The sequence below is a fragment of the Hirundo rustica genome, chromosome 10, assembly GCF_015227805.2.
Source record: "Hirundo rustica isolate bHirRus1 chromosome 10, bHirRus1.pri.v3, whole genome shotgun sequence".
Classification (NCBI taxonomy): domain Eukaryota; kingdom Metazoa; phylum Chordata; class Aves; order Passeriformes; family Hirundinidae; genus Hirundo; species Hirundo rustica.
In genome coordinates this window covers 6,416,828-6,439,728 of record NC_053459.1, presented here as the reverse complement: position 1 = coordinate 6,439,728, position 22,901 = coordinate 6,416,828, and the positions used below count along the sequence as shown (strand labels likewise).

The 22,901-nt window shown below is 39.5% G+C and overlaps 1 protein-coding gene across 7 annotated transcripts in view; it reads left to right on the top strand.

Annotated features, from left to right (window-relative positions):
• STAG1 (STAG1 cohesin complex component) overlaps positions 1-22,901 on the top strand; it is a 172,735-nt gene that overhangs the window by 54,573 nt on the left and 95,261 nt on the right. For all 7 annotated transcript variants that reach the window (XM_040073903.2, XM_058421907.1, XM_040073908.2 and 4 more), the window contains 2 exons: positions 3,077-3,241; positions 14,598-14,694. In XM_040073903.2, coding sequence (XP_039929837.1) covers positions 3,077-3,241; positions 14,598-14,694 — 262 coding nt within the window. The remainder of the gene's footprint in view (positions 1-3,076; positions 3,242-14,597; positions 14,695-22,901) is intronic.

The window sequence follows — 22,901 nt, the reverse complement described above, 5'->3', positions numbered from 1 at the left end:
TTTCTGTGTGGAAGCTCTTCACGGGGTTAGGGAATGGGGGGGTTGTTTTTTGCAGAAGGATCACCCTCTCCTGAGTGCATGTCTCTCTTTTCTGGGATGCATGGTTACCTGTGCCTGGCATCCTCAAAGCCAAACACAATTTTTAGATTTGTAGCTTTTGCAGTTCCATTTCCATGAGTACCCTGCCTTTGGAGATACACCACAGATGGTCTGTATCACGAACAAGTCTTCTCTGTGTTTCCATGGATGTACCAGTCCTGCCTTTCCCTTCACTTGCTCCGGTGGTGGTGGAGGATGTCTCCATCCTGGGACAGAATCATAGAATACCAGGCTGGAAGGGACTTCACAGATCATTTGGTTCAACCTTGTCTGGCAAAAGCACAATCTAGAGAAATTGCGCTAGCTGCCTGTCCAGCTGAATCTGAGTTGTCCAATGCTGAGGAACCCCCAGATTCCCTGGGGAGATTATTCCAGTGGCTGATTGGTCTCTTTGGTCTCTCTGAAGTAGGATTTCCTGTTGAACTTTGTGCTCAGAGGCTCAAACCTGTCAACATGGTCTGCAAAATTTCTTGCTGTAAATTCAGAGACATTATGTGTGAATAATGTTTGACAGCTTCATTGTAATATTATGTTTTAATGACTAAGGGAATGCCATGTGCTTTGGGCTTGCAAAACTTTAGAGCACCAGACAGTTGCTGGAGGACCTGTATATGACTTTCTTTCATGTTGAGACTCTGGAATGAGATTGAACTTGGGCTTCCTGCTGTATGGAAGTGCTGTGAGGAGTGGATGCTATTTCACTAGTGCCTTTCCACCTGAAGACAATGGTAATCCTTGCCTAACTCAGAAAGTTCGCATTTTGGATTTTCTTCAGTCTCAAGTGGAGCATCATGTCTACTTGTTTTGTCTCTAGGGGCAGGATTCAATACAGATCCTGCTTCCGGATTTTGCTGTCCCAGCTTGGATACACAATGGCTTTTGTTAGATGTAATATTTTTTTCCACTCTGAGAGATGTTCTCATTGTCAAAAGAAAATCTACACCAGAGGGAAATTTTTTCAGAGCAGACTCAGTAATTTATCTGGTGTTAATTCAGGGGCAGGATATTGAGGTATTTATTTGGACTTGAAGAACGTGGCTTATCCAGTAATTTGTCAGAAGTGTATCTGTCAGTTATTTCTGTAGCTCTTCTGAGGGCTCAGTGGTGATCTCGCCCTTCCAATTCAGACTTGGGAGCCTTGATCAAAGTACCTCCCTTTTCCCAGGATACCTGGCAAAGGGAACTGAAGCTGGGCATTTATATGCCTGGTGATTACACATTTTGAGCCTGTTTCCATAGTGCTCAGGTACTCAAACAGGTGGCTTTTCACATTGCTTTTGTTAACAAGGTAGCTTTGGATATGTGCATTTCACATCCACCTCTTACTTTGTTTCCCTTCATCCTTGCAGCGTTTAATGCCCCTCTTTCAATTACATGTTGAGAAAAACTGGGTGTAGAGGAGGCTTATATTAGTTTCTGTGGAGACCATCAGTTTGCCCTAGCCCGAAGCCCATTCAAGCTTTCATTTAGCAGCCCTCGTAGCTAGGTGAAGGGCTTACTGTTTCCCAGATGGAATAAGTGCGTGGATTATATATCTCAAGAGTCAATTTACTTCTAATTTTTTCCCATTTTAATAAATAGTGATCACATGTCTCTTTTGAGCTCAGTACAGCTTAAAAATTTCATATGTTGGTAATATTCTTGCTGTTTCAGGCAGCTTTGCACATATTTAAAAATTCATTGAGGGAGATAGTCTTTTGATCATAAGTGCAAACGTTATCCAAAAAAACTTCACAGAGATTGTACCGTTACTTTAAGCTTTCCAGCTTGCATTACTATGCAGGGCCTTACCTTGCCCTTTGCTTCAGCCCTCTGGCCCACCCTTTTAAGACAGTGATTCCTTCTAAAGCATGGGGAAAGCTGGACTTGTAGGGTTGTCTTCTACCAGCTCTCTGCCAGAAATTAGATCCCTTTCCGCTGCAGTAAAATTCTCAATGTGTCTGCACTGTAATCTTCAGCCGAAAATGTTGGCTTTGTGTTTTTCACTAAAAGCATTAATAGAAGCTCAGCTGAAAATATACTTGAGTAAACAGTGCTATGAGGATATTGTCCAAAATTTAATCTTTGAGTTGCTTGTGTGTTGTTTTCTTTAGCATAATTCTTCGCTTCATTGTTCTGTGAAAAACAGCAGATTTTGCTTTTGTTTGTCACACAGTAGGAAGAAAGAATAGAATATGGAAGTAAGAAATCTGATGTTATTTTCCCCAGATTTTTTTTTTGTTTCTGTTTTACAAGTAACTTAAATTCAGAGCAAACTGTTCAGTAGGTAAGTCTTAACAGATGGTGTCTATACCACCTGATTAAAACCTTGAAGAACGTAGAGAAAAATTGTATTAAATAATTTAAACTCGAAGGGAAAATGTTTTAACTCATAAAATTTTGAAACAAGAGACTGTTACGGTAATCTACTAAATCTGGTTGTACAAATTTGGTGATTTGAGTTGAAGAGCTGACTGTGTACACAGTTTCTTACAAAAGTTGTATGAAAATACAGAAAATGAATGTTAATGTGGCAAATGTATTTTTAGTAACTTACTGTCTAAGAAAGATCATTAGTTAAGATCACTAGTCATTCTCAATGTCTGTGTTGTGCAGGGTGCATACAGGGACTGAGATGAACTGGAACTCCAGCATTGGGAGTTCACCACTGTCTTGGGCTGACTGCTACTTACCTTGACATGGCAGTGGCTTTTAAATAGTCCCTCAGCAAGTACCAATGAGGGAAATTACATGTATCTGACTGGATAGAGTCCTGAGCAACCTGGTTGGTTTTCCTACCTGACCCTGCTTTGAGCAGGAGGTCAGGCTGGAGACCTCTGGAGGTGCCTTCCAGCCTGGCTCATCCCATAATCTTTGTGCGTATAAATGTGTGTGAGGCTGTAACCAAGTGATATGTATGGATGCTCTATAAAGAAACACTGGCTGGTTTCAGATGTAGCTGTAAAAAACTTTCACTCTGCTGGTTTTCTTTGCCCAGTCTGCCACTAAGAAACCCCGGAAGTCTCCAGCGGACAAGGGGCGATCCGACGCTGGAGCTCGAGGAGCAAGTCGTGGGAGAGCCAATGGCCACCCGCAGCAGAATGGAGAAGGGGACCCTGTCACTTTGTTCGAGGTGGTTAAGCTGGGAAAGAGTGCTATGCAGGTAAAATGTCTTCTTGTGTTCCTCCTCCCAATTCAGTGTATCCTGACTGGAGTCCAGTCTAAGCTGTGCTTTTGTAAACAGCAATATTTTCTCATGACTGAACTGGTCCAGCAGACTGTGTATGATAAAGTACAGGACTGAATGGTTCTGATTGAGGGCCGTCATGTATCCTGCGGAGGAACAAGAGACCTGGCAGAAAGTCAAGTGTTTCAAATTCTACATTATTTTGTTCCTTACTCCAAAGTTAAAAATATATGTTGATATTAAGTAGTTCATTAAAGTATATCCTGTAGCAAGCCTTATATGGGCAAAAAGTGTACAAAAATAATGATAAATCCAAGCATTTTTTGTTCACTTTTTTTTTCAAGAATACCTGCTCACACAAGCAGTTTGGAGCCCTTGAATTCTGCTGTCCCCATCAGGACAGCAGTTGAAGGCTAAACTATTTGCCTAGACTTCCCCTGAGACTGAGGAAAAACACTGACACATCCTGAAGGCAAATTTTTCATTGTAAAACAAGTAAGATAGTCCTGGTTGCCTCTAGAAATGTTTCTTACCCTCTTATGTTTTGACGAGGTCAGAGGTCTTTACAGGATGTGTGGGGGCAGGTGAGTTGCACCTCAAGACCTGCACAGAGGTTTGGTTTTGAGAGTATTGTGTGGTTTTAGCTGCTGTGCTGCAGCTCTCGATTTTAATACTCAAAGGAGAAACAATGGGCCCAAAACACTCTTCAGCCCATGCAGTCCAAAGCCAACAGTCATTCCTGCTCGGAAGGATTGCTTAAGCAAACCTCCTTTACTTTGCATTTCAACAACACAAGACTTAGGCAGTATCAGTTAGTTTGTTTTGATACTGGCTAACGTGAGAAAAGTACAAATTCGGAAAATTAGGTTCTAAGTCTCATTCTCAATATTACTTTTAGTGTAGCTAAAAGCTAAGCCTCTTTTAAGTCCCAGGGGAATCAAATATTTCTAATGAGTGTAAGTTGTTGGAAATTTTGTCTCAAATCTGTGGAAAGTCTGAGATGTAATTTTAAAGAAGTAATACACTTGAAGGAAATGAGAATTTTTGTACTTCATAAGTGTTACACTTATTCAGGATTGACCCTTCTTATCTAGTAGGTGAAGACAGAACAAATTTACTCCTAACAAAGCTACGGATTCCTTATGCCTTTTTTTCCTACAAGAGAGCTTCCAACTTTGTTTGGTTTTCAGCACTTTTTCAAATTTTGTTTTTGGCAGAAATTGAGGAAACATCTGGAGTCTATTTTCTGGTTTTACTGTGGTACAGAACATACAATATACTTTATGTAGTACAGTTGACTTAGATTTATTGATATTTGCAGAAGCCAAATGGAAAGGAATGAGCAACTGCTTTGATATTTGATGACTCTGTGTGTATGTGTAATTGACTTTGATACGTTTTATCTGTTTCAAAGGAGATGCCTACACAAGTCTGCCGATTAAATACAGAAATTGTCTGCATGTTTGTATTAAGAAACCTTTGGAATTCGGATACAAAGAAATTGTTTTGAGAAGTGGAGAATTTGTATATGCATGTGTGGGTGGATGTGTGTCTATATATTCACATATACAGACCTGTATCCACAAATCACATGTGCACAGACACACACATGCATAACATGCCCAGCCTGCAGGCAGGAGAAGAAATACACAGCACCATCTAAGCAGGGGAGAGATTATACACAGACAGTAAAGGAACAGGAGTATTTGAAGGCCTGGGGTGCAAACAGTCATAAACGACTTGAGCCCTGATTTCAGGAGTAGGTATTGCTTGGGCACCTTTGAAAAATTTACTGTTGGTAAAAATATTCTAAAAAAATCAAAGAAATCCTATAGTAGGAAAGAGCATGCAATTAAAATGGGATTTCATATTTTTAACTCGCACTTTTGGACAATCATCTCGTGATTACAGAACCAAGGTTCTGTAAACCAAACTTATTGGTGTCTTTATACTTGTATTTTCCTGTAATAGATTAGGGATTTTGGTGTAACAATTAGGAATGCTTGGCATTTTGCTTTTTCATAGTTTTGATGCAGTTTTCTTTGTTCGATTTTAGCAATTTTGTCAATATTGCCATTTTCAAACAAGTGCCATATATTTGTATTTGGCCAAACATATTATTTCTCAGTATTCAGTTCTTTCCTTGTGATATGAACATACTTTTTTTTCCTAGTGCTCCTAAATTTGCTTCCAGCAATGAAAACCCAGGAAAATTGAATTAATATATTCTGAGATTACATGGGCATCACATGCTTTCATTTCTGATCTATCTGCTCCTGCTGTTTGCTCTCAGAATTTTTTTTAGTTGTTAGATTTTTCTGGCTTTGTGATGCCAATTCATAAAAGTCTGTTGCTGAATTCAATTTTCACTTCTTCTAAGCTTCTCTATTTTGGTTCTCACAGCAGGATTCATTTATTACTTTTCTTCAGGCTTACTGCCGGTTGCTTCTTCCAGGGGAATAAAATCAGTTTAATTTTTTGTATTTCAAGTCTACATAACTCCAGGACTGCCCTTTGCATAAAATCTTTGCCTCTGTCACGGGGTGCTGCTTGTGTCTTGCTTGAACTCTGTAAATCTGTTTGATGCCCACATTAAGTTGGTATCAGATGGTTGTCAGTGCTTTTCATTTGCTCTGTAACCTTTTGTACAGTTAGTGCTTCAGAAGTTGTTCGGTCAGCAGCTCTGTGTGTGTGAAGTGTGACATGGCCTGCTCGTGCTTTCTGCAGGTACATTTTCAAGTGCTACTCCATTAAGACTGTTCATAGAGCTTCTTTAGTGGTTTTTGTAGTCAAACATGATACTCTTCTGCCTTTTGTCATTTATCTCTTCCATATATTTATTTTTTAGTTGTATCATTTTATGGTGACAGCTATATCCTCTACATTTCCCTTCTCTGAACTTCCATAGGCAGAATGGTCTCTCTCAGCATTTCTCATTGTTCAGCTGCCCACTGCTGGAAATGAAGGCTTGGATGAGCCTCTGCTCTTGCAGCTGAGCCACCCAGGCAGGGACTGACTGGTAGCTAAAATGTTCAGACATCTCTGCACTGGTGTCTGGCCCTGCTGTTAAGATGACAGGGAACTAAAGAACTTGTGATGAGATTAGATTTTGTTTAGGACTCAGACTGCAAATTTCTCATGAGTTACTGATGACCAGTTCTCTGTACTACTGGTGGTCAAACAAAGCATAGAGGTGTTCTGCTTTCTTGTCTGCAAAGGGGTTTTGTTCCCCCAGAGCATCAGAGAGAATGGATCAGCAGTAATTCTAGGAGGTGTTCAGTACCAAAACATGAACACATCTGTGCCTTGATGACTCTGCAATATTCCATGAGTACACCAGTCACCTTTAATTGGTGTTAGCAGCTCAATACAGAGTAGGGGCTGATTCTGAGGGAAAAAAAACAAAAAAACCCACCCTTTAAAAAATTGCCGCCTCTGCTTAGCTAATAAAAGGTAATCTTGGTGTTGATTAGACATGGTTCATAATAAATATGGCTCATAAATAAAAATGACTCATGGTTGATAATAAATATGCCAGCAAGTATAATAAGATAAGTATCCAAGTATCGAGTGTGTTGAAACGGAATTTTTCATTGTGCCACCAGCCTTTCCGGGTCTTTCCAGACATCAAAGATGCACAGGCTTCCTCACTGTTCTTACCTGCACATCTTGGCGCGTGGGAATTTGTGTCCTTTGGGATTCCCTCCCTGTCCAAGTAAAGCTGTATTTGTAGCACTGCTTACCTTGCCATGAGAAGTCCATCTCTGGCAGTAGGTCAGACTTATTCCTGATTAGACTGTATAACTATATTTATCTTATGCAGGAGGAATTACATGTGTTTTTACATAGATCCTTGCAATTAAGATCATCAGAGCAGCTGTAACTGGATTGCACCAAAAATCCAGCAGCCTGTCTCTGACAGCAGCAATTCAGAAAGGGAATAAGGTGGCAGAAATGAATTTTGGGTTTTCTCCCTACCTCTGGCTGTTTGCAGCTCAGGGCCTCTGCGGTGTCTGTATTCCCAGTGGTCTTAGTGGCTCTCTCTTCTCTGAGTTTCTTTTTTCCCTCTGAAAGTGTTTTTTGCTGGATCACATCTCTGTGTCTCCCTCAGCTATTTCTGAAAGCGAAGGTCTTTGAAGATTAAAAATATACAGATATACATTAAGTATTACCCATGCTTTTTGTGTTAAAGGCGTGTTTTAGTTTAATTGTCCTTTATTGTATTTTAATTACTGTATCCTCCAGCTTGAAGGATAGGTAATAACTTAGGCTTTCCCCAGATTCTCAGAAACTCCTTAGGAGTTTCTAAAGTTTACTGGGCAAAATGATTGCATCTATTATTAACATTTAAACTAGTATTTTCATTTTTGCTAGGCAGATTTCTTCTGTAGCATAATCTTGCTTTGCTTTTGATTGTATGGTACTGAGTTAAAAGAAAAAAATCAAAACTAGGTGCACTTTTTATAGTCGTTACACTGGGAACAATTTAGCTACCAAATGAAGCATTAATTAATTAGAGGCGTATCCCTGAATACCAAAAGAATTTTCCTGCAGTCATCACACAAAGCTTCTTTTCCCTTGTGATTTAATAAGATGTGAGATGATTTGGCTGTTAATGTGAACACAAGTGCCGGTAGTGCAGTTTGTGAAAGCATTTGTACCTGAAAATACTCATAATATTTGAAGGCAGAGAAGCCTTTTGCTCTCTAGAATGTTGATGTTGTTTGAAGTGTCTGGGGTGATCTCTGAGCCCTTTACAAACTGTGCTAGCAGAGGAATATGAATTACGTGTTTTAATAAATTGATGGTCTCTTACTGGAAAAACTCCCATTTTGTTTCAGCACTCCTCCAAGTGTCTTTTCATTCTGGTGTTCAATGTTATGAGGAGTTTGGATGCTTTGTAGCATCATTCACGCCTGTGATTGGCTCAGCTTAAACAGACACAACCCCTTGGAAACGGTGTAACATGTCAACCGTGAGAGATGCAAAAGTTCTGTACCACCTCAGAAAATCTTCTTGGTGAGAGCTTTGTATGGTGCACTCAGCTTTTTTGAGCTCTCAGGTGAGGAAGTGCTGGTCTGAGTAGTGTGTCTGCTGGGCAAGAGTGCCCAGGCTCAGGACTTCCTGTGATTTTAGTCCATTTGAGAGCAGAATTTTCCTAGTATCTTTTATGCACTCAGTGTAATGCCAGTTAACCTTTACCATTCTAAGATTCTCGTAAGAGAATAAATTTCTTTTTCTTTTGGTAGGGTTTTTTCTCCCAAATGGTTCAATGTAACATGTTACATTGATTTCCCTGTGCAATGATGTTTAATACCCAGTCTACTGCATAGAAATGTGTATTTACACAAAATGCCAAACAGATAATCCTGTATGGAGAGTATAAATCCCTTAGTTTTATTGGGAAGAAATAGGATTGCATTCCTTTCCTCTCTGTGCTTCAGGAAATAAAGTTATGTAGGTAGACTCTGCATAAAACGAATTTTCCCATCTTTGCTTACTCTAAAGTTAGCTAAAGTGAGATTTTTGGAGTTTTTTTAAAGAAAATAATTTTGGCTTATCAAGAAGTGTATGGTAGGTGTTAGCAAAGTATGAACTCTTTCATAATTTAAAATTACGTTCCTTAGAGGAAAAGAATCAAGTGCATGTCCTCAAGCTGCAGTTCATTTTTATTATCCTTATATTAGGTTTTCCCTGGGTGTATATCAGAGTCACCGCCTGCCGCTTGGAATGCAGCCAGGCCCTCATCCCAGAGTGTACTGCCCGATCGAAACTGCACATACTTTCACACATTAGGAGCTACCTTCTCCCCAGTAGCCATCTGTGCCATTTCTTCAGTTTACACAAAATTTATCCTTAAAACGATTTTATTCTTTAAAAAAAAAACCAACCTGAACAGATTTACTTAAACATTTTTATGCAGTGTTTTAAGTCTCTCGCTGCTTGCCTTTTTTTTTTTTCCCCTGGGTCTTTATTTTTAGTGTACTAAGTTCTTCTCACTATCTGTTCAAGTATATTTTCTACTTTTCTATTTAAGTTGCTCTTTATAGAGGTTATTGGAATATTTAATTTCACTCTGCATTACTTTTTAAATCAGTTTCAAATTTCATTTGAGTGACTTTGGGTTTTTGGCAGTTGTTAGTGTAAGCTTTGATTTTTGGATTTTTTCCTACCTTGATGTAAACACATTGCACATTCTAGAGTAATGTTTTTCTTTCATATTCACTATAGATGAAGCATGTCCATGATCAGTTGTATGAAATGGCAAATTATTTAAAGTTCTTTATACTTGATTTGCCTTGGTTTACAGTTGACTCAGATCTTCCATTTTAATATGCACTTTGTAAATGGAGTCATTTGTTTTCCCATTTGTTTGTAGCACTGTTGCCAGATTGTTACTTAATTGAAATTGTGAAATAGCCTTTTTTTTAAATCAGCTTTCATTAATATTTAGTGGGACTGTGCTAATTTACACGAGCTGGCAAGGTGTCCTCTGCAGTCAGTCCCTTTGGTTCCTCCAGCACTTAATGCTCCTAAATTCTCTTGCACTGAAGCTGCAAAGCCTAAAGGAGCTAATAAGATCACTAGCTTCATTATTTCATTCATTGCATCTGACTTGCTTTTACTGGCAACCCCAAGCTGCTGTTCCTCTTCAATACCATAAAATGCTTCGGTTTATCTTTTAGCAGACTTTAAGATGTGAAGGTCAATATTTCTGCAAGTTGATCGATTTGAAGTTGTTTACTCAGACTTTGGATCTATTCTGCTGCTTACTTGACTTCATTTAGGCTTCTTATTTCTGTAGGGTTGCTTATCTGGCATATTCTTCAAATTATGCTCCATGGTAGCTCTTAAAACAGACTCATCAGAGAGTTCATTTCTGCGAGATTCTCCTGAAAACTGTTGCAGGCTTTGGAAAATCTTTGGAGTGACGATATATTTGTACCATATGTCATCTGCCATTTGCAGGAAACCTTGATTTTTTTTTTTTACTCAGTTCTCACAAGTATAGAAGCAATTTCATTAAAAAAAGAAAGGTTGAGTCTTATTTTTGTAATGTACCTGTATGGACTTGTTGACTGACGCAGAGATGTGGTGCATGTATGTGTCTGTGTATATATATGTAAGTGTGTGTACATATGTGTCTAGATGTGTCCTGACAGCAGGGAGTGGAGGAGGGTTCTTGGTGTTTGTTACTGGAGTCCTTTGGGGGTTTTATCTGTGTAATTGAGCATGTTGCCAAGGGAGCATTTTCCTTGTGCGTGTGCCTTGAAGTTGGTGAATCCCAAAAGCATGGATGTGCTGCCTGTGGGCAGGCTGCAGCGCAAGTCCTGTACATCCCGTTCCTCCCCAGGATGCTGAATTTATTGTGGATTTCATGCACAGCATGTAAGTGCACATTTCCATATGGTAAATCCATGCTCCCCACGGCATCTGAAGGTGAAAACATCTGGAGGCCGATGGGTACCACTGGAGCAGCTCATGCAATCTATTGCTGCCTTCTTTTCTAGATGTTTTGTGGATGTAGGCAGGGACCCTTGTGGGCATGAATTCTGGGGGATGGAACCTGCTTGTAGCTACCTCCTTTCCAAAAGGGCCACCTGGTTTTTCCCTCCTGTCACCACAAGTGCCTTTGAGGTGTTAATGATCTGTGCTTGGACAGGTGACAGAGAGGGGCAAGGACAGGAGGGCTCTGGGCAAGGCGATCAAATGTGTGTCATTTGCCTGAGTTTGCCCTTGGATGATGTATAAAAAGAGAGCTTGCTGTAATATAGGGCCTGTTGGTTAGAAATCCTTGTTTTTAATAGTAGTCCTCTCTCTATGCATATTTATGCAAAATAATTCCATTTCTGGCAAGGCTTGCATGTTGCACCATTTGCTACACTGTTGCCCGTGGTTTGATTCCTTTTTTTTTGCTTGCGTTCAATCTCTTTTCCTGGTATTTGGATTACTGCTGTTTTGTCTTGGTTCAGTTGATACTTATCTCTCTTTTGGGTCTGAGGTGTGTAATTTTTATTTATTCATCTAGTGTTTTCAGTTTTTATAGCTCTTTTCTGTTACATCAAAAGTCAACAGTTTGATTAAGTTCCAACTGCTGTAGCATATGCAGTCTGGCTTCATTATCTCATGTTGCCTTAAACTGTAATCTCTAACAAAGTTAGCAGCCAGCATGCCAAATGTGCATGAGGGGCTGAGTGTGTGAGTCTGTGGGTGTTATTTTGGGGCACTGATGTTTAGGGCTTAGTGAATGCAGTTTGTGTGGCAGGTCAGGAGCCTGTGTGTGATTGGCACCCGCAGCCCCTCAGTCAGTGGGGCTCTCTTGAGGTAAGCACAAGCACTGTGCAGCAGGAGCCCTCTCAGCTCTCCACACGTACCTGGTCAGAGCAAGGAGTCACACTGACAGTGCGTGTGTCACACGCAGTGCTGAGTGCCAAGGCACTGAGGAGCTTGTGCTTGCCAGCTTCCATCAAATGAACCCTACCCACAAGTTCACATTTTACTTACAGCTCTGTCAGTTCTCCGGGAGGTCAAGACAGTCTTTGCTTGCTATCCCTCTGAGAACCTTTGCTCTGATTTTTCTGCTTTTCTTACCTACTCCTGCCACTGAAGACTCTGCATTGCCTCAAGTCTGGTCCCAAGTCTGGAGATGAGCCACTTGTCTTTATTTTTCTGTAAATTGCACGATGGTTCTGGGTTGAAAGCGCATGTGCCACACTGGTAGGACAGAGTGTGCCCCCAGTGCCCAAGGACACAGCGTGTCCCACACAATTCTTTTTGTATGAGAGACAAAAAATAGAAGTGAGAGGAGCTGCACTGATGCTGCAGTTTGAGATAGTGCTGCAAAAATCATTTCAATAATTGTATAAAAGAAGCAGAAGCAAAATTTAAAGGTATTTATTGACATTTCTTCCCTTGGGTCCCCTTTTTTAAGTCCAGGTGGGTTCATTGGCAGTATTTCTAACACAGTCCATGAGAAGCTGCAGTGGTATGGCTGAAGGGGCAGTGTGTTATAGCAACAAACAGGAGTAAGACTGAACGTGGGAGGGAATTTTTCGGGCCAGCCCTGCTTCCACGGGGAGTGTTTTCTGTGAAACTCGGCTGTGGATAATGAACAGATGCTGGGAAACTAGTTATTAACACTCAGGAAAAGCAGCTGAGATTTCCCAGGCTCAAAGAAGAATATAGTAAACTTCAAAAACTGTCAAGAGTTGTGTGACAAGAGTGGGCAAGAATAAAGATACAGAATTATTTCTGAGCAAGCCACATGGCACAGAGTAGGATTATCCTGCCTGGAAAGAGGCAGCCAGATGGAAGAATGGAAAATACAAACAGGGGCTTGGGGTTTGTTTTTTCTTGTTTTATAAGAATTGGGTCACATCAAATGGATCTAACAATTGGCAAGTTTAAAACACAATTGTTCTTTTATTTTGCAGTGAATAATTAACCCTTGCACACTGCTGCAGGATGATGTAGGTATAAAGCTGGTTTAGACAGACACATCCATGAGAGAAGAAATTTGTTGGGGTCTTAAGGGTCTGGGACAATAACTCAGAAAAGTCGGTGTATTCTTGCCCTTTTCTTATGCTTTTCCTTACATGTATAAGCCCTGTTGGGCAGGTGAATCTGTCATTTGACCTAGCACAGCTGCTGTTTTCTTTAGTGTAAAAAATAGCTGTGGCAATTGCATGTTGTTCTGATATCTACAGTAACAGAGCTGTTCAAACAAATCTCGTAAATTGGTAGTACACCAACAGCCTGGTCATTAAGCTCCGTCAATATTTGGTGTAGTAAATACTTTTCACATTTGGCTACATTTGGTTTATGTGCCCTGGAGAATTTTGCTGATTGATTAAAATGATTGATACTTCCAGGAACGGGTCTGAATTCATGATGAAATAACAGTGAGATCACATTCTAGATGACTGGTTTTATGCTGCTGCTTCATGATTCCTCAACTTGTGTGAAGCTTACACTTGCTTTCTAATTTCTTCTAAGTAGCAGATGGACCCCGTTTTAAGATTGCTTCTCCTATGGGGAGGGGTGCGTGTGTGTGTATTTTGGGAGGCAAAACCTGTGAAAACTGAGTTTCCTGGCAACTTGGATGTTTAGAGATTCATGCTGGTTGTTGGACAACATGATAGTGCTGCTAGTCTGCTCGTGGCTCAAGGGTGAGCGTAGTGATGTGTGTTAAACACGGAGTGCTATAGCTCAGTTCAGAGCTCTGTGTCTCTGGTACATCCACAAGTGGTTTGCTGCATCCTTTTCCTCATACACCTGCCAAGGACCCACTGGGGTCTTGGGAGTTTGCATTTGGACAAACTGGAAACTGCAGAGGGATTTTTCAAGATCCCTCCTCACAGCTACTAATTAAGAAAAAAGCAGGTTTTTCTAAGGGGTCAAATTGTTTGAAGTTTTTTTGTCTTTCCTATTGATTCCTTTTCAGAATGGTAGAAGTCAGTTGTGTGGCTTTTTAGATTTAATTTTACAGAAATTCATTGTAGACCTGAACTGTCCAGAATAAACTAATCTATTTGCAAGGTGTGCTCTGATAACATAATCAAGCTTTTTCCTAATGAATGCTGTTGCATGTGCTGAACAGAAAAGTTTGTCTTTTCCCTCATAAAAGAAGTAAAACATAATATTTGATGACATTAAATATACACAATTCCTTGCCTACAGTGTTTATGTAGCTGAGAAGCTTGGAATATCAGAGATGATAAAAATACCTCCTGGCTAACTGTAATTCTGAGGGCAGTTAAAAACTGACTGAGTTTCCTATCCTGTGATCCAGGTAGCTTACAAGCACCCTAAGTTATTATTTTATTTACTGTGTATTCCTCATTATATTTTGTTTTCCTGAACTGTTTACAGTGTTTCTGAGTGACTGATATACTACTTTGGCCTTTATAAATACTGAGATACTCACTATGCAATATAAAATCAGTATTTATCCCAAAGTATTTCTACTCATCGGTTATCTGGGAATATATGTTGGTCATTCTGAATGGAGTAACAGTGTTTATTTTTTTCAACACAATTTTAAAACTGAAAAAATGCTCAAAGTAGCTTTGAGGAATTACAGTAATTTCAATTTGGTCTTGTGTTTGTACAATATAATACCAGAAAATGGTGCATGTAGCTCTGCTCTCTAACAATATTTGTTCTGTCTCCACCTTGAGAGAAGGTGCATACATTTCTGAATTTGTACGCATGTACAATGGTGCAAAATGAATGCTCAATTATAAAATTATATTCTGAAAAGAATAAGTCATTTGCCTTTAATAAAACACTTTTGAAGAGTCTCTGATAAGTATTCTTTTTTTCTTGACAGTCTGTGGTGGACGACTGGATTGAATCATATAAACAAGACAGGGACATAGCACTTCTGGATTTAATCAACTTCTTTATCCAGTGTTCAGGATGTCGAGGTACAGAACATGGGAAACAAGTTGTATAGAATAAATCTGACCTACAAACGTGTGTTAATGCAAATGCTGGTAAAAATGGGGGTGACACTTGGATTGGTACTCCTTGTGTGCATGGTTTGTATAGAAATGTTGTCTGCATTCCAGAATGACTTGATTTAAAGCTTGTTTGTGAAGGGCTACCCTTTCTCTTTCTCACTTTCCTGTCATCATGCTAAAGTGTACAAATCCTCACAGAGACGCTCTACTCACCAGCAGCAGGAGACAAAAGATCTGGTACTCCAGGTAGGCGTAGCTTTATTTCCCCTTTCTGTTTCTTCCCAATTTTTTCATTGCAAAAATTAGTAGCTAACTATACCTTAACTTTGATATCTTTTTCTTTCTTTTTAGGAAAATGATTTTTTTTTAACTGAAGAGGAAGGAGTCAGGCTTCAGTTCACTTCTATTAGCAAGAAAGATTTCCTTTGGATGAAGCACCAGTGTTATTTGTTCCTCTGTGGTACTTTATCACGTCAGCAGCGAGTGCCCTGCCTTTTTGCAAGGTGTGCTTAAGCAGGGTACCACCCTGCTTAAGCAGTCTCCATTGCCAGGCATGCAGCAGTCAGCCATTCTAGCGTTCTGTTGCCACACCGTGCCTTCTAATGAATTTTTCATGTGTAGCCTTTTTTCAGCTAATTCAGCCTTGAAGAGAGACAGAGCTCCATTCTCTCTGTAGTGCCCAGAACCGAACTGTTTACTGTTTTCTGATGCTTCCAAGAATTTACTTTAAATAGAGTTGAAAATAACCCACAGTTCAGAAATTCTTTTTCTTCATTTTGGATCTGATGTGGGAATACACCTTTAGACATCAGATGGCCTGGGTAGAAGTCCCTTTTCTTCCTTCTTAAGTATAAGGTGAAGTCTTGAGTAAAAAGCATTAGAGAAAAGAGATAGGAACCATCAGCAGCTTCAGCAACCCTTTTTCACAGCTGAAGGAAATAAACTTATTTTGTGGATGACAGGAAGGACTGAAGCTCTGGGAGCATTCTATGAAAGGGCTGAAGGTTAGGGCTTAGGTTACACCCCTGTGTCAATGTCTGCACTGTTCACACAGAACCCCTGAAACATTTTTCAGTTGGATTTGGCAGCTTATGTGAAAGTAGTTGTATTCTGTGTGCTTTTTCTTTCTTTCTTAGCTCCCTCCTGGAGGTGTATGTGAAAAAAAAACCCCCACAAGCTTATTTGTAAGAATTTGAGCAGCATTAAACCAAAGGCATCCTTGGCCATATGCTTATATTCTTGTTGATGCAAGCTTTTGGTGAAGGCATGTCATAAATATCTTCATTCCCCTGCTGCTCTCTAATTTATTTCTTTCTCCTCATTAGAGAAGGCAGCCCTCTGATAAGATTCCTATTTTTTAAACCCCTTGTTGGTGAGTGATGCAGGCTGAATGCCCACTGTCAGCCATATGCTGCTGGAGCAAGTGCTTCCCAGAAAAGCTTTCTGTTATTGGCTGGGAGGCAGCAGTGCTGTGAGTGCCTGATGGCATTGACTTACTTGGCTTTTCTTTGAATGGTGACTTTCCGTTTTCAGTGCTCTGCCCAGGGCTGTCTCTGCTGAGCTTCTTTCAGTGCCTTCTGGTCCCAAGCAGCAATGGTAGGAGAAAGGAAGCAAAAATTACTTGTCTCCCAAGTCTATAGTGTGTTTGGGAGATGTAGTTCTGTGTTGGAATTTTTGCAGTGATTGTAGTAACAGCTGTGGAATAGGGTTAAAATCCTGGCAAACAGTACAGTTCTTTCCAGTTTCCAGTAATATGCTTGTTTTCTAGAATAAATATGAGCTTATCAGAAGAGAGTGGATTTTATTGGCAGTCCACTTTGGGTAAAGTGCATACCAAGCTTTCCTTAATGCAGATGAGAAACAGGGAGTTTCTTTGAATCTTGTGAGGAAGACCAAGATTCTTTTTCATGGGAATCATATATTATGACATCTTTATTTCCCTTTAGAGACTTGGTTGACATTCTTGCTTGTTACTATTTCTGATAAATACCAACCCCTTGTGAATCCCAATGACTGGTTTATCTTCCTTAATTTTCTTCCTTTCAATTTGCTTGGCTAACATTGTCTTAGATTATCCAGCCTCCTTTCCTGAAGTTGGATCTAAATGCTGACTGCTAATTTATCTAAGTTCATGATCATTAATTGGAGGGAGGAGGACAACTAGCTTGGGATGAAGTTTCTCAGGAAGTTGTGATGCTAGGTTTATAAATCTACCATTTTAATAGTGCTTAGAATCACTTGATCACCTGATACATGTGAAGTACATTTAGCTTGATGTGTTTTTCAGAAGTTTTGAGCAGGTGGAAGAGTGTGTGTCCATTTATTAGCTTTAATTAGAAACTGAGGTGCCAAATTGTTTTATTTAGCAGCACTCTTGACCATGAAAAAAAAAACTTTCTATTTAGAGAAACATTGATTTTTATGTGTTTATCCCATTCTCTTGGGCAGCACAGATACTTGAATGAACCTCTTGGCATCTTCCAGCTTTGCTTGTAGCTGATGCTGAAATGAGAAATGATGTCTTGTAAATACGAGTAAGCAGGTCTATTATGTAAATTGTCGATAGTAACAATTGTTAAATGAGTGGCTTTTCCAGGTGAACGTAAAAGATCTGTGCAATTTAAAACTCAATAAATATGCACCAAATATTCAAGCATGTCTGTCCTTTGTCAACTCTTCTGAGTATCTGTTTAATGTGTGTCCATTAAAAACATAGGAGATTAGGTTTTAGTGTGATTCCAGTAATCTTTGTGGTTTTAGGGTGCTCTTTGGTGTAAATGGGAAGCTTCTTGTATTGAACCATCAAAACATCTCAGTTCAATAAGCAGATTTGTGTGGGAATTGGTCACTTGTCATCTTTCCTCTAGTTTGCCTGCTCCATCTGTACATATATTGCCTTTGTTGATTTTGATTACAAAGAAGTGAAATGGTTATGTAAAGAATTTTTCTTTATCTTGCTTGTTTTTTTCATTTGAGAATACAAAAAGGCCCCTGCCTTTCACAGCTTGTCTGTGTAGTATTTTCCACTGTGTTATGTTGAATTTCTGTGGCAGAAAAATGATTAACAAGGACTGATACATTTACCCGTTCACTTTTTGGTTTTGACCCTTTTAAAATGTGTTGCTGCTTCTGAGAGAGGATCCTGTATCTGATAGTACCTTAGAAAGGTGAAAGTAAGTTGTAAAGGTAAGTGTTAAAATACTACTTCTTCGTGGAAAAACAGCAAAAATGCTGTTTTCAGTCCTTGAAAATAAAACAGGTATGTCTGTTGGTAGTAGGTGTTTATTTTCCATGAGATTTGCAACCTGTAAAACAGGTGGTGTTGTATTTACTTTCTTATTTCTAAGTCAGGAGCAAAATTTCAGAGCTTTCATTATTAGGTAACAGGGAACTTTTTGACATTAGCTTGTTGTAATGATGAAGCCCCTTTTTCAATTAAGTGCCACTGGGCTGGGGCAGTATCCACACTGCTAAAATTTCCGTCTCCACTGTTGTGCTTTGGACTGCAGCATTGTGGATCCAGGCACCCTCCTCCCTTGCAGAAGTGTTGCAGATCAGTGTTCAGTTTTCTGGGGGTTTTTGTGAGCTCTTCTACGTTGCTTTCTTCTCTGTAGGAACGTATTTTTGCTTTTCCCCCTTTTTTCTCTTTTTCTTTTGAATGTCTATGTAAAGCACAGCATTGAATGCTGAGCTCTCTGAGCTGCTTGCGAGGAAACTGAAATGTCTAATCAGCAATATGTACGTGAGGTCCCAGAGGGATTATAACTGTGTCAGTGTGATGCTGCATCAGGGCTAATTAGCTCTGCCTCTCAGACTGAGTAATTAGCTCAGGTATCCTGCTCTGCTGCTATGACAACCAGGCTGTTTCCATTTCTGGAGCTCCCTGGATTTAGAGCTGATTTGGGTATCTGCATGGCTGTCAGCTCGTGCCTTCTGTTATTGATAGAAAACAAACAGAAAGCTCCTCAAGCACTCTGACCTTTCTACATTTTAAAGGCAGAGAGCTTTGCTTGTGGAATAAATATTTTTTTTTCCTAACCAGAAGCAATTAGTGGTTGAAACAGCCTCTTGAGCTGTGAAGGAAAACCAGCCACTGATCTATGGAAGAAAAGAAGCTTTCTTTTGCAGGGGAAGAGGGTCTCACGTAATTGAAGAGGAAACTACTTGACTGCTTTCAAGTGTACAGTGAAATTAGTCCTTCTCTCCCATCCGTCTCTTTCCCTCTCATTTATTTTCTGCTGGATAAGCCAGAAACCTGTACATTTTAAAGCAGATTTTCAGCAGTAGTCGTTGATGAGCAAATATTCCAGCTGTTACCTGTCAGCCTGGGTTGCTGGTGCTGCTTAAGGCTGGGTTTTTCTCAGTTGTGAGTAAGCAGAGATCTGTCTATGACTCTTTCACCAGGGCTTAAAGCCAGACTCCTTTGTGGGACTTTTCCTGTGAATCAAACACTTGGGGTTCCACACTCTCTTCCCGCTTCATCCTTGAGTGCCTGGTTGTTCCTCCCCTATTCTAGATCCTCTGTTAAATTCTGATTGAATGGCGCAAACTGAGGCAATACATGCAGGAGTTCCGAGTTAGCTTGCTCGTTTTGGTTTTTATTAATGTTCTATGAGCTTAATTAAGGGCAAACTAATAGATACCTGCTTTGCCGAAAGAAATGGAAGGCTAAAACCAGGAAAAAGCAGCATAGAGTGGCCATTATATGGTCTGGCAAAAGCAGTGAACAAGCGCTTGCTTTGCTGTTGGAAAGAATTACAGAAAGCAAATTTGCCAGGAAATAGTGTTATTTACTCTGATTAATAATATTTTAATAGGAGATGTAACATGGTAATTGGAGAAATTATCTAAAAAAATTAGTTGTCCATGGTTTTGTTTTGTGACTGATGGAATTGTTGTTCTGTACAGGTGGATGTTATGGGCCACAAAGAAGACTTTGGTAAATCTAATTCCCTGCATATGGGCTTTAGCTGCAGAGAGAGAAATGGTTTTTTGGCATGTATTAAAAAGCTTTACCTCTTCAGTCATTCAGTTACTAATAAGAAGTTGGTATCATAAATATTTTGTGTTGTGGCCCAATTAGAAAATACTGCAATTCATTGCATTGGAGCTTGCTTTTTTATTAAGTATATAAAGTCTGCTTCAACAAAATCCCTTTTCAGTGTGTGAATATAAGGGAGAATGTTGCAAAGTATGAACTTAATATACATGTTGAAAAATTGTTACTTATTTAAGTCATAGCAATGTCAAGGATTTCTGAAATATTTTGTATGCATAGTATAAAGAAATGAATGCACCCCAATAACTATAAAGCAGTTAAAAACATGCCGTTAACCACGTTGAAAAATGGGAAGATAAGACTGTAGGATGGAAGTGGCTTAATCTTAATTTCATGTGTGGTGTAGATAAACAAGAGCTGAACTTTGTACTTCTTGTTTCTGAGCCTTGAGGTAATTTTTATAGTGTGTTTATTTGAAGTGAAAGCTTGCAAAATTCAAACTGAAAATAAGATGCAAATGGCTCGAGTAGACGGTAAATCAGATTACTGGGCATACATTAAATGTTTAATTTCTTCTCTAAATGAATATAGGTAGGGTTAAAAGTTCATATCAGACACTTGACAATTAATATGGTTACATCAAAATTTTTTGTGAGGAAGTATAAATAGTTAATATCTGTTTACATTCTGGAAATTAAAACTTTGGTTTTGTTGTGTGTGTAGTTTCAAATCAAAAAGTTTTTTACTATTTCTTCCTGTTTGCTGCTGAATGTATTAGTACTTGTACATGTACTCTTTCTTCCTTACTATTTCTTTTTCTTCTTCTTTAGCAAAGATTCTTTGGTTATAAGGAAAGTAATTACAATTCCTTTTTTTTAATTCTTTTAAACTCTGAATGCTACTGTCTTCTAGGGACGAGAAGGGTTGAAAAACTTTAAAAAACCCCTATCTGACAGTGTAAAAAAGTGTTGAAGTAGTGCAATACATTTTATAGCCACTTGTGAACTAATGGCATCGCTTTCCCAAAAGATGTATCCTGCTACTTTCAGAAATGAGTGGGAAAAAGCCTTCGGAATTTATTTTTAGTACAGGAGACATGAAGGAAGGGCACACTGGTTTGTGGTTTGAAAATCTGAATGAAATACCTGCTGTGCTGAGTTCTGACTGCAGTCCAAGGTTTCCCTCTATGAACTGGTAACAGAAGCAACAGTAATTTAAACCAAACGTATTTTTCTTTATGACTTGCTACCCGAATCAATCAAACTATTCACATTGCTTGTACAACAGCAGACCAAAAAGGAGCTGGCTTAAAATCAGCTCTTAACTAATTTATGGGTATGAATTAATACAAGCTTTCAAATAATTTAAAATAAATTTATTGAATTAGTTGACAGAACTCGTGGTACTAGAATATTTTAGAGCTAATCTATAATGTAAGGAAAGACAAATTAGCTTTGAAATGAATTCTGCACTGCTAGTTCTGTATAATAAGTTAAAATCTCTGCTGGAAATGAAAGCACTCCTTGTAAGCTTGGAACAAAGTCTGTGTTCTGCCCCTGTGCACTACTAAACTCAGAGCTTGTAAAATTATTTTTGGCACTGCTCACTGGAGAAAAATTGTGCAAGGAGTTCAAATGCTATTGCCTGTTTTCCACTATATTAATTTAATTACATCCATGTTGATCTGGAAAATAGTGCTACTCACGCGTACAGAAGTAAAACTTGAGGAGTGTCTCAGACTGTGCTTTTTAAGCTGTGCTACAGCTTTTCAAGAGAAGAGCAGCAAATATCTCTTGGTGTTAATAATTCTGAATAGTTGCTGCATTACTAGCCAGATCTGTGCCATTTCCTCTTTGTTTATATTTTTTTTCTGTATTGTACAAATTTATTACAGGAGGAACACCCTCTGTACTAAGCAGAGGAGTAAAAGCCTTAGTCTGATTATTTTTGACAGTATTATTCTTAACCTTGAGAACAAATTATGTCAGTGTATGAGTTTGCTAGCTGTGTGTGAGATACATTGCTGGATTTACTGTAGATGACAGGGGCTTCCTGAGAAGACAAGAACTAATTGTAAAAAGCAAACCAGTATGACTAGATCTTAGATCTTTTCTGACTGGATTACAAATTGGAAAAGTACTCACAGCTCTGGCCTTTCCAGAGATGGAAATTCTGCTGAAGGTTTAGTCAGACTTTTTGCAGACCAAAGGTAGGAATTAGACTGCAAAATGATATTTCTCTCAGCAAACACTGTAATTACAGTTCTCTCTCCTTTGCATTAATGAAGCCATAGACTTGTTTGATTAAATGCGGGGCTGATAACTGCAGTAATTATTTCTGAAGAGAAGGAGATGGGGATGATAAGAAAGGGTCTGTATTCTAATGAAAACGTGGTATTCTCTGGCACAAAGAAAGTGGTTAAACCAAGTCCAATATTCTGTTAATCTGCAGGCATTCAGTAGTAACTGGATATAGAAAAGAAAAGCTTGGCTTTCAAAGAGGAGACATCCTAAATTGGAAGAAGTGGACTCTGAAGCAGATCCGGTCATGCTCACATTCCACCACTGCCTACTCCTTTCCTTATTTATCTCAGTCTGATCAGATTGCCTCAGTTGTCTTTAACCTGGACCATGACCAGCTGAGCCTTTCAATTGTTCATGTCCTTTTAACTGGGAGTTACGGCATTTTCTGGCGCTGCCAGAGTCAAAGTCATTACAGGGCAGAATGGTGTAAACAGCCTTTACCTTGTCTTTTCCTTATTTGCATGGAGCAGGAGGTGTGGTGGAATGTTTTGGGTGCCTGGAGGGGTAGGAAGGGGTGTTGCACAAATGTGCTCCCGGACCCTGCAGGAGCAGCCAGGAGTTCCTGGCCAGCAGCCTCTCTCCCCTTGTTTAAGGACTGATTAAACCTAGCAGAGCTGAGCCCAGTTCTTGGGTGACTGTCACCAGCCCAGACACAGGTGCTGAGTTTTGCATTTCTTTCTGGTAATATCAGTAGTTGAAATTTCAGCTTTGAGCTACTGGTGTTGGCCCTCTACCTGCAGCATTGGCCCTGGGTTTGAAAGGAAGACGCTTAAAGCCCCTTGGGCTGATGAGAGCCCTTTCACTCAGGAGCAGTCACTGGCCTTTAATAGGCACCATCCCTTGAAGGAATTGGCTTCTACAAAGTCAGG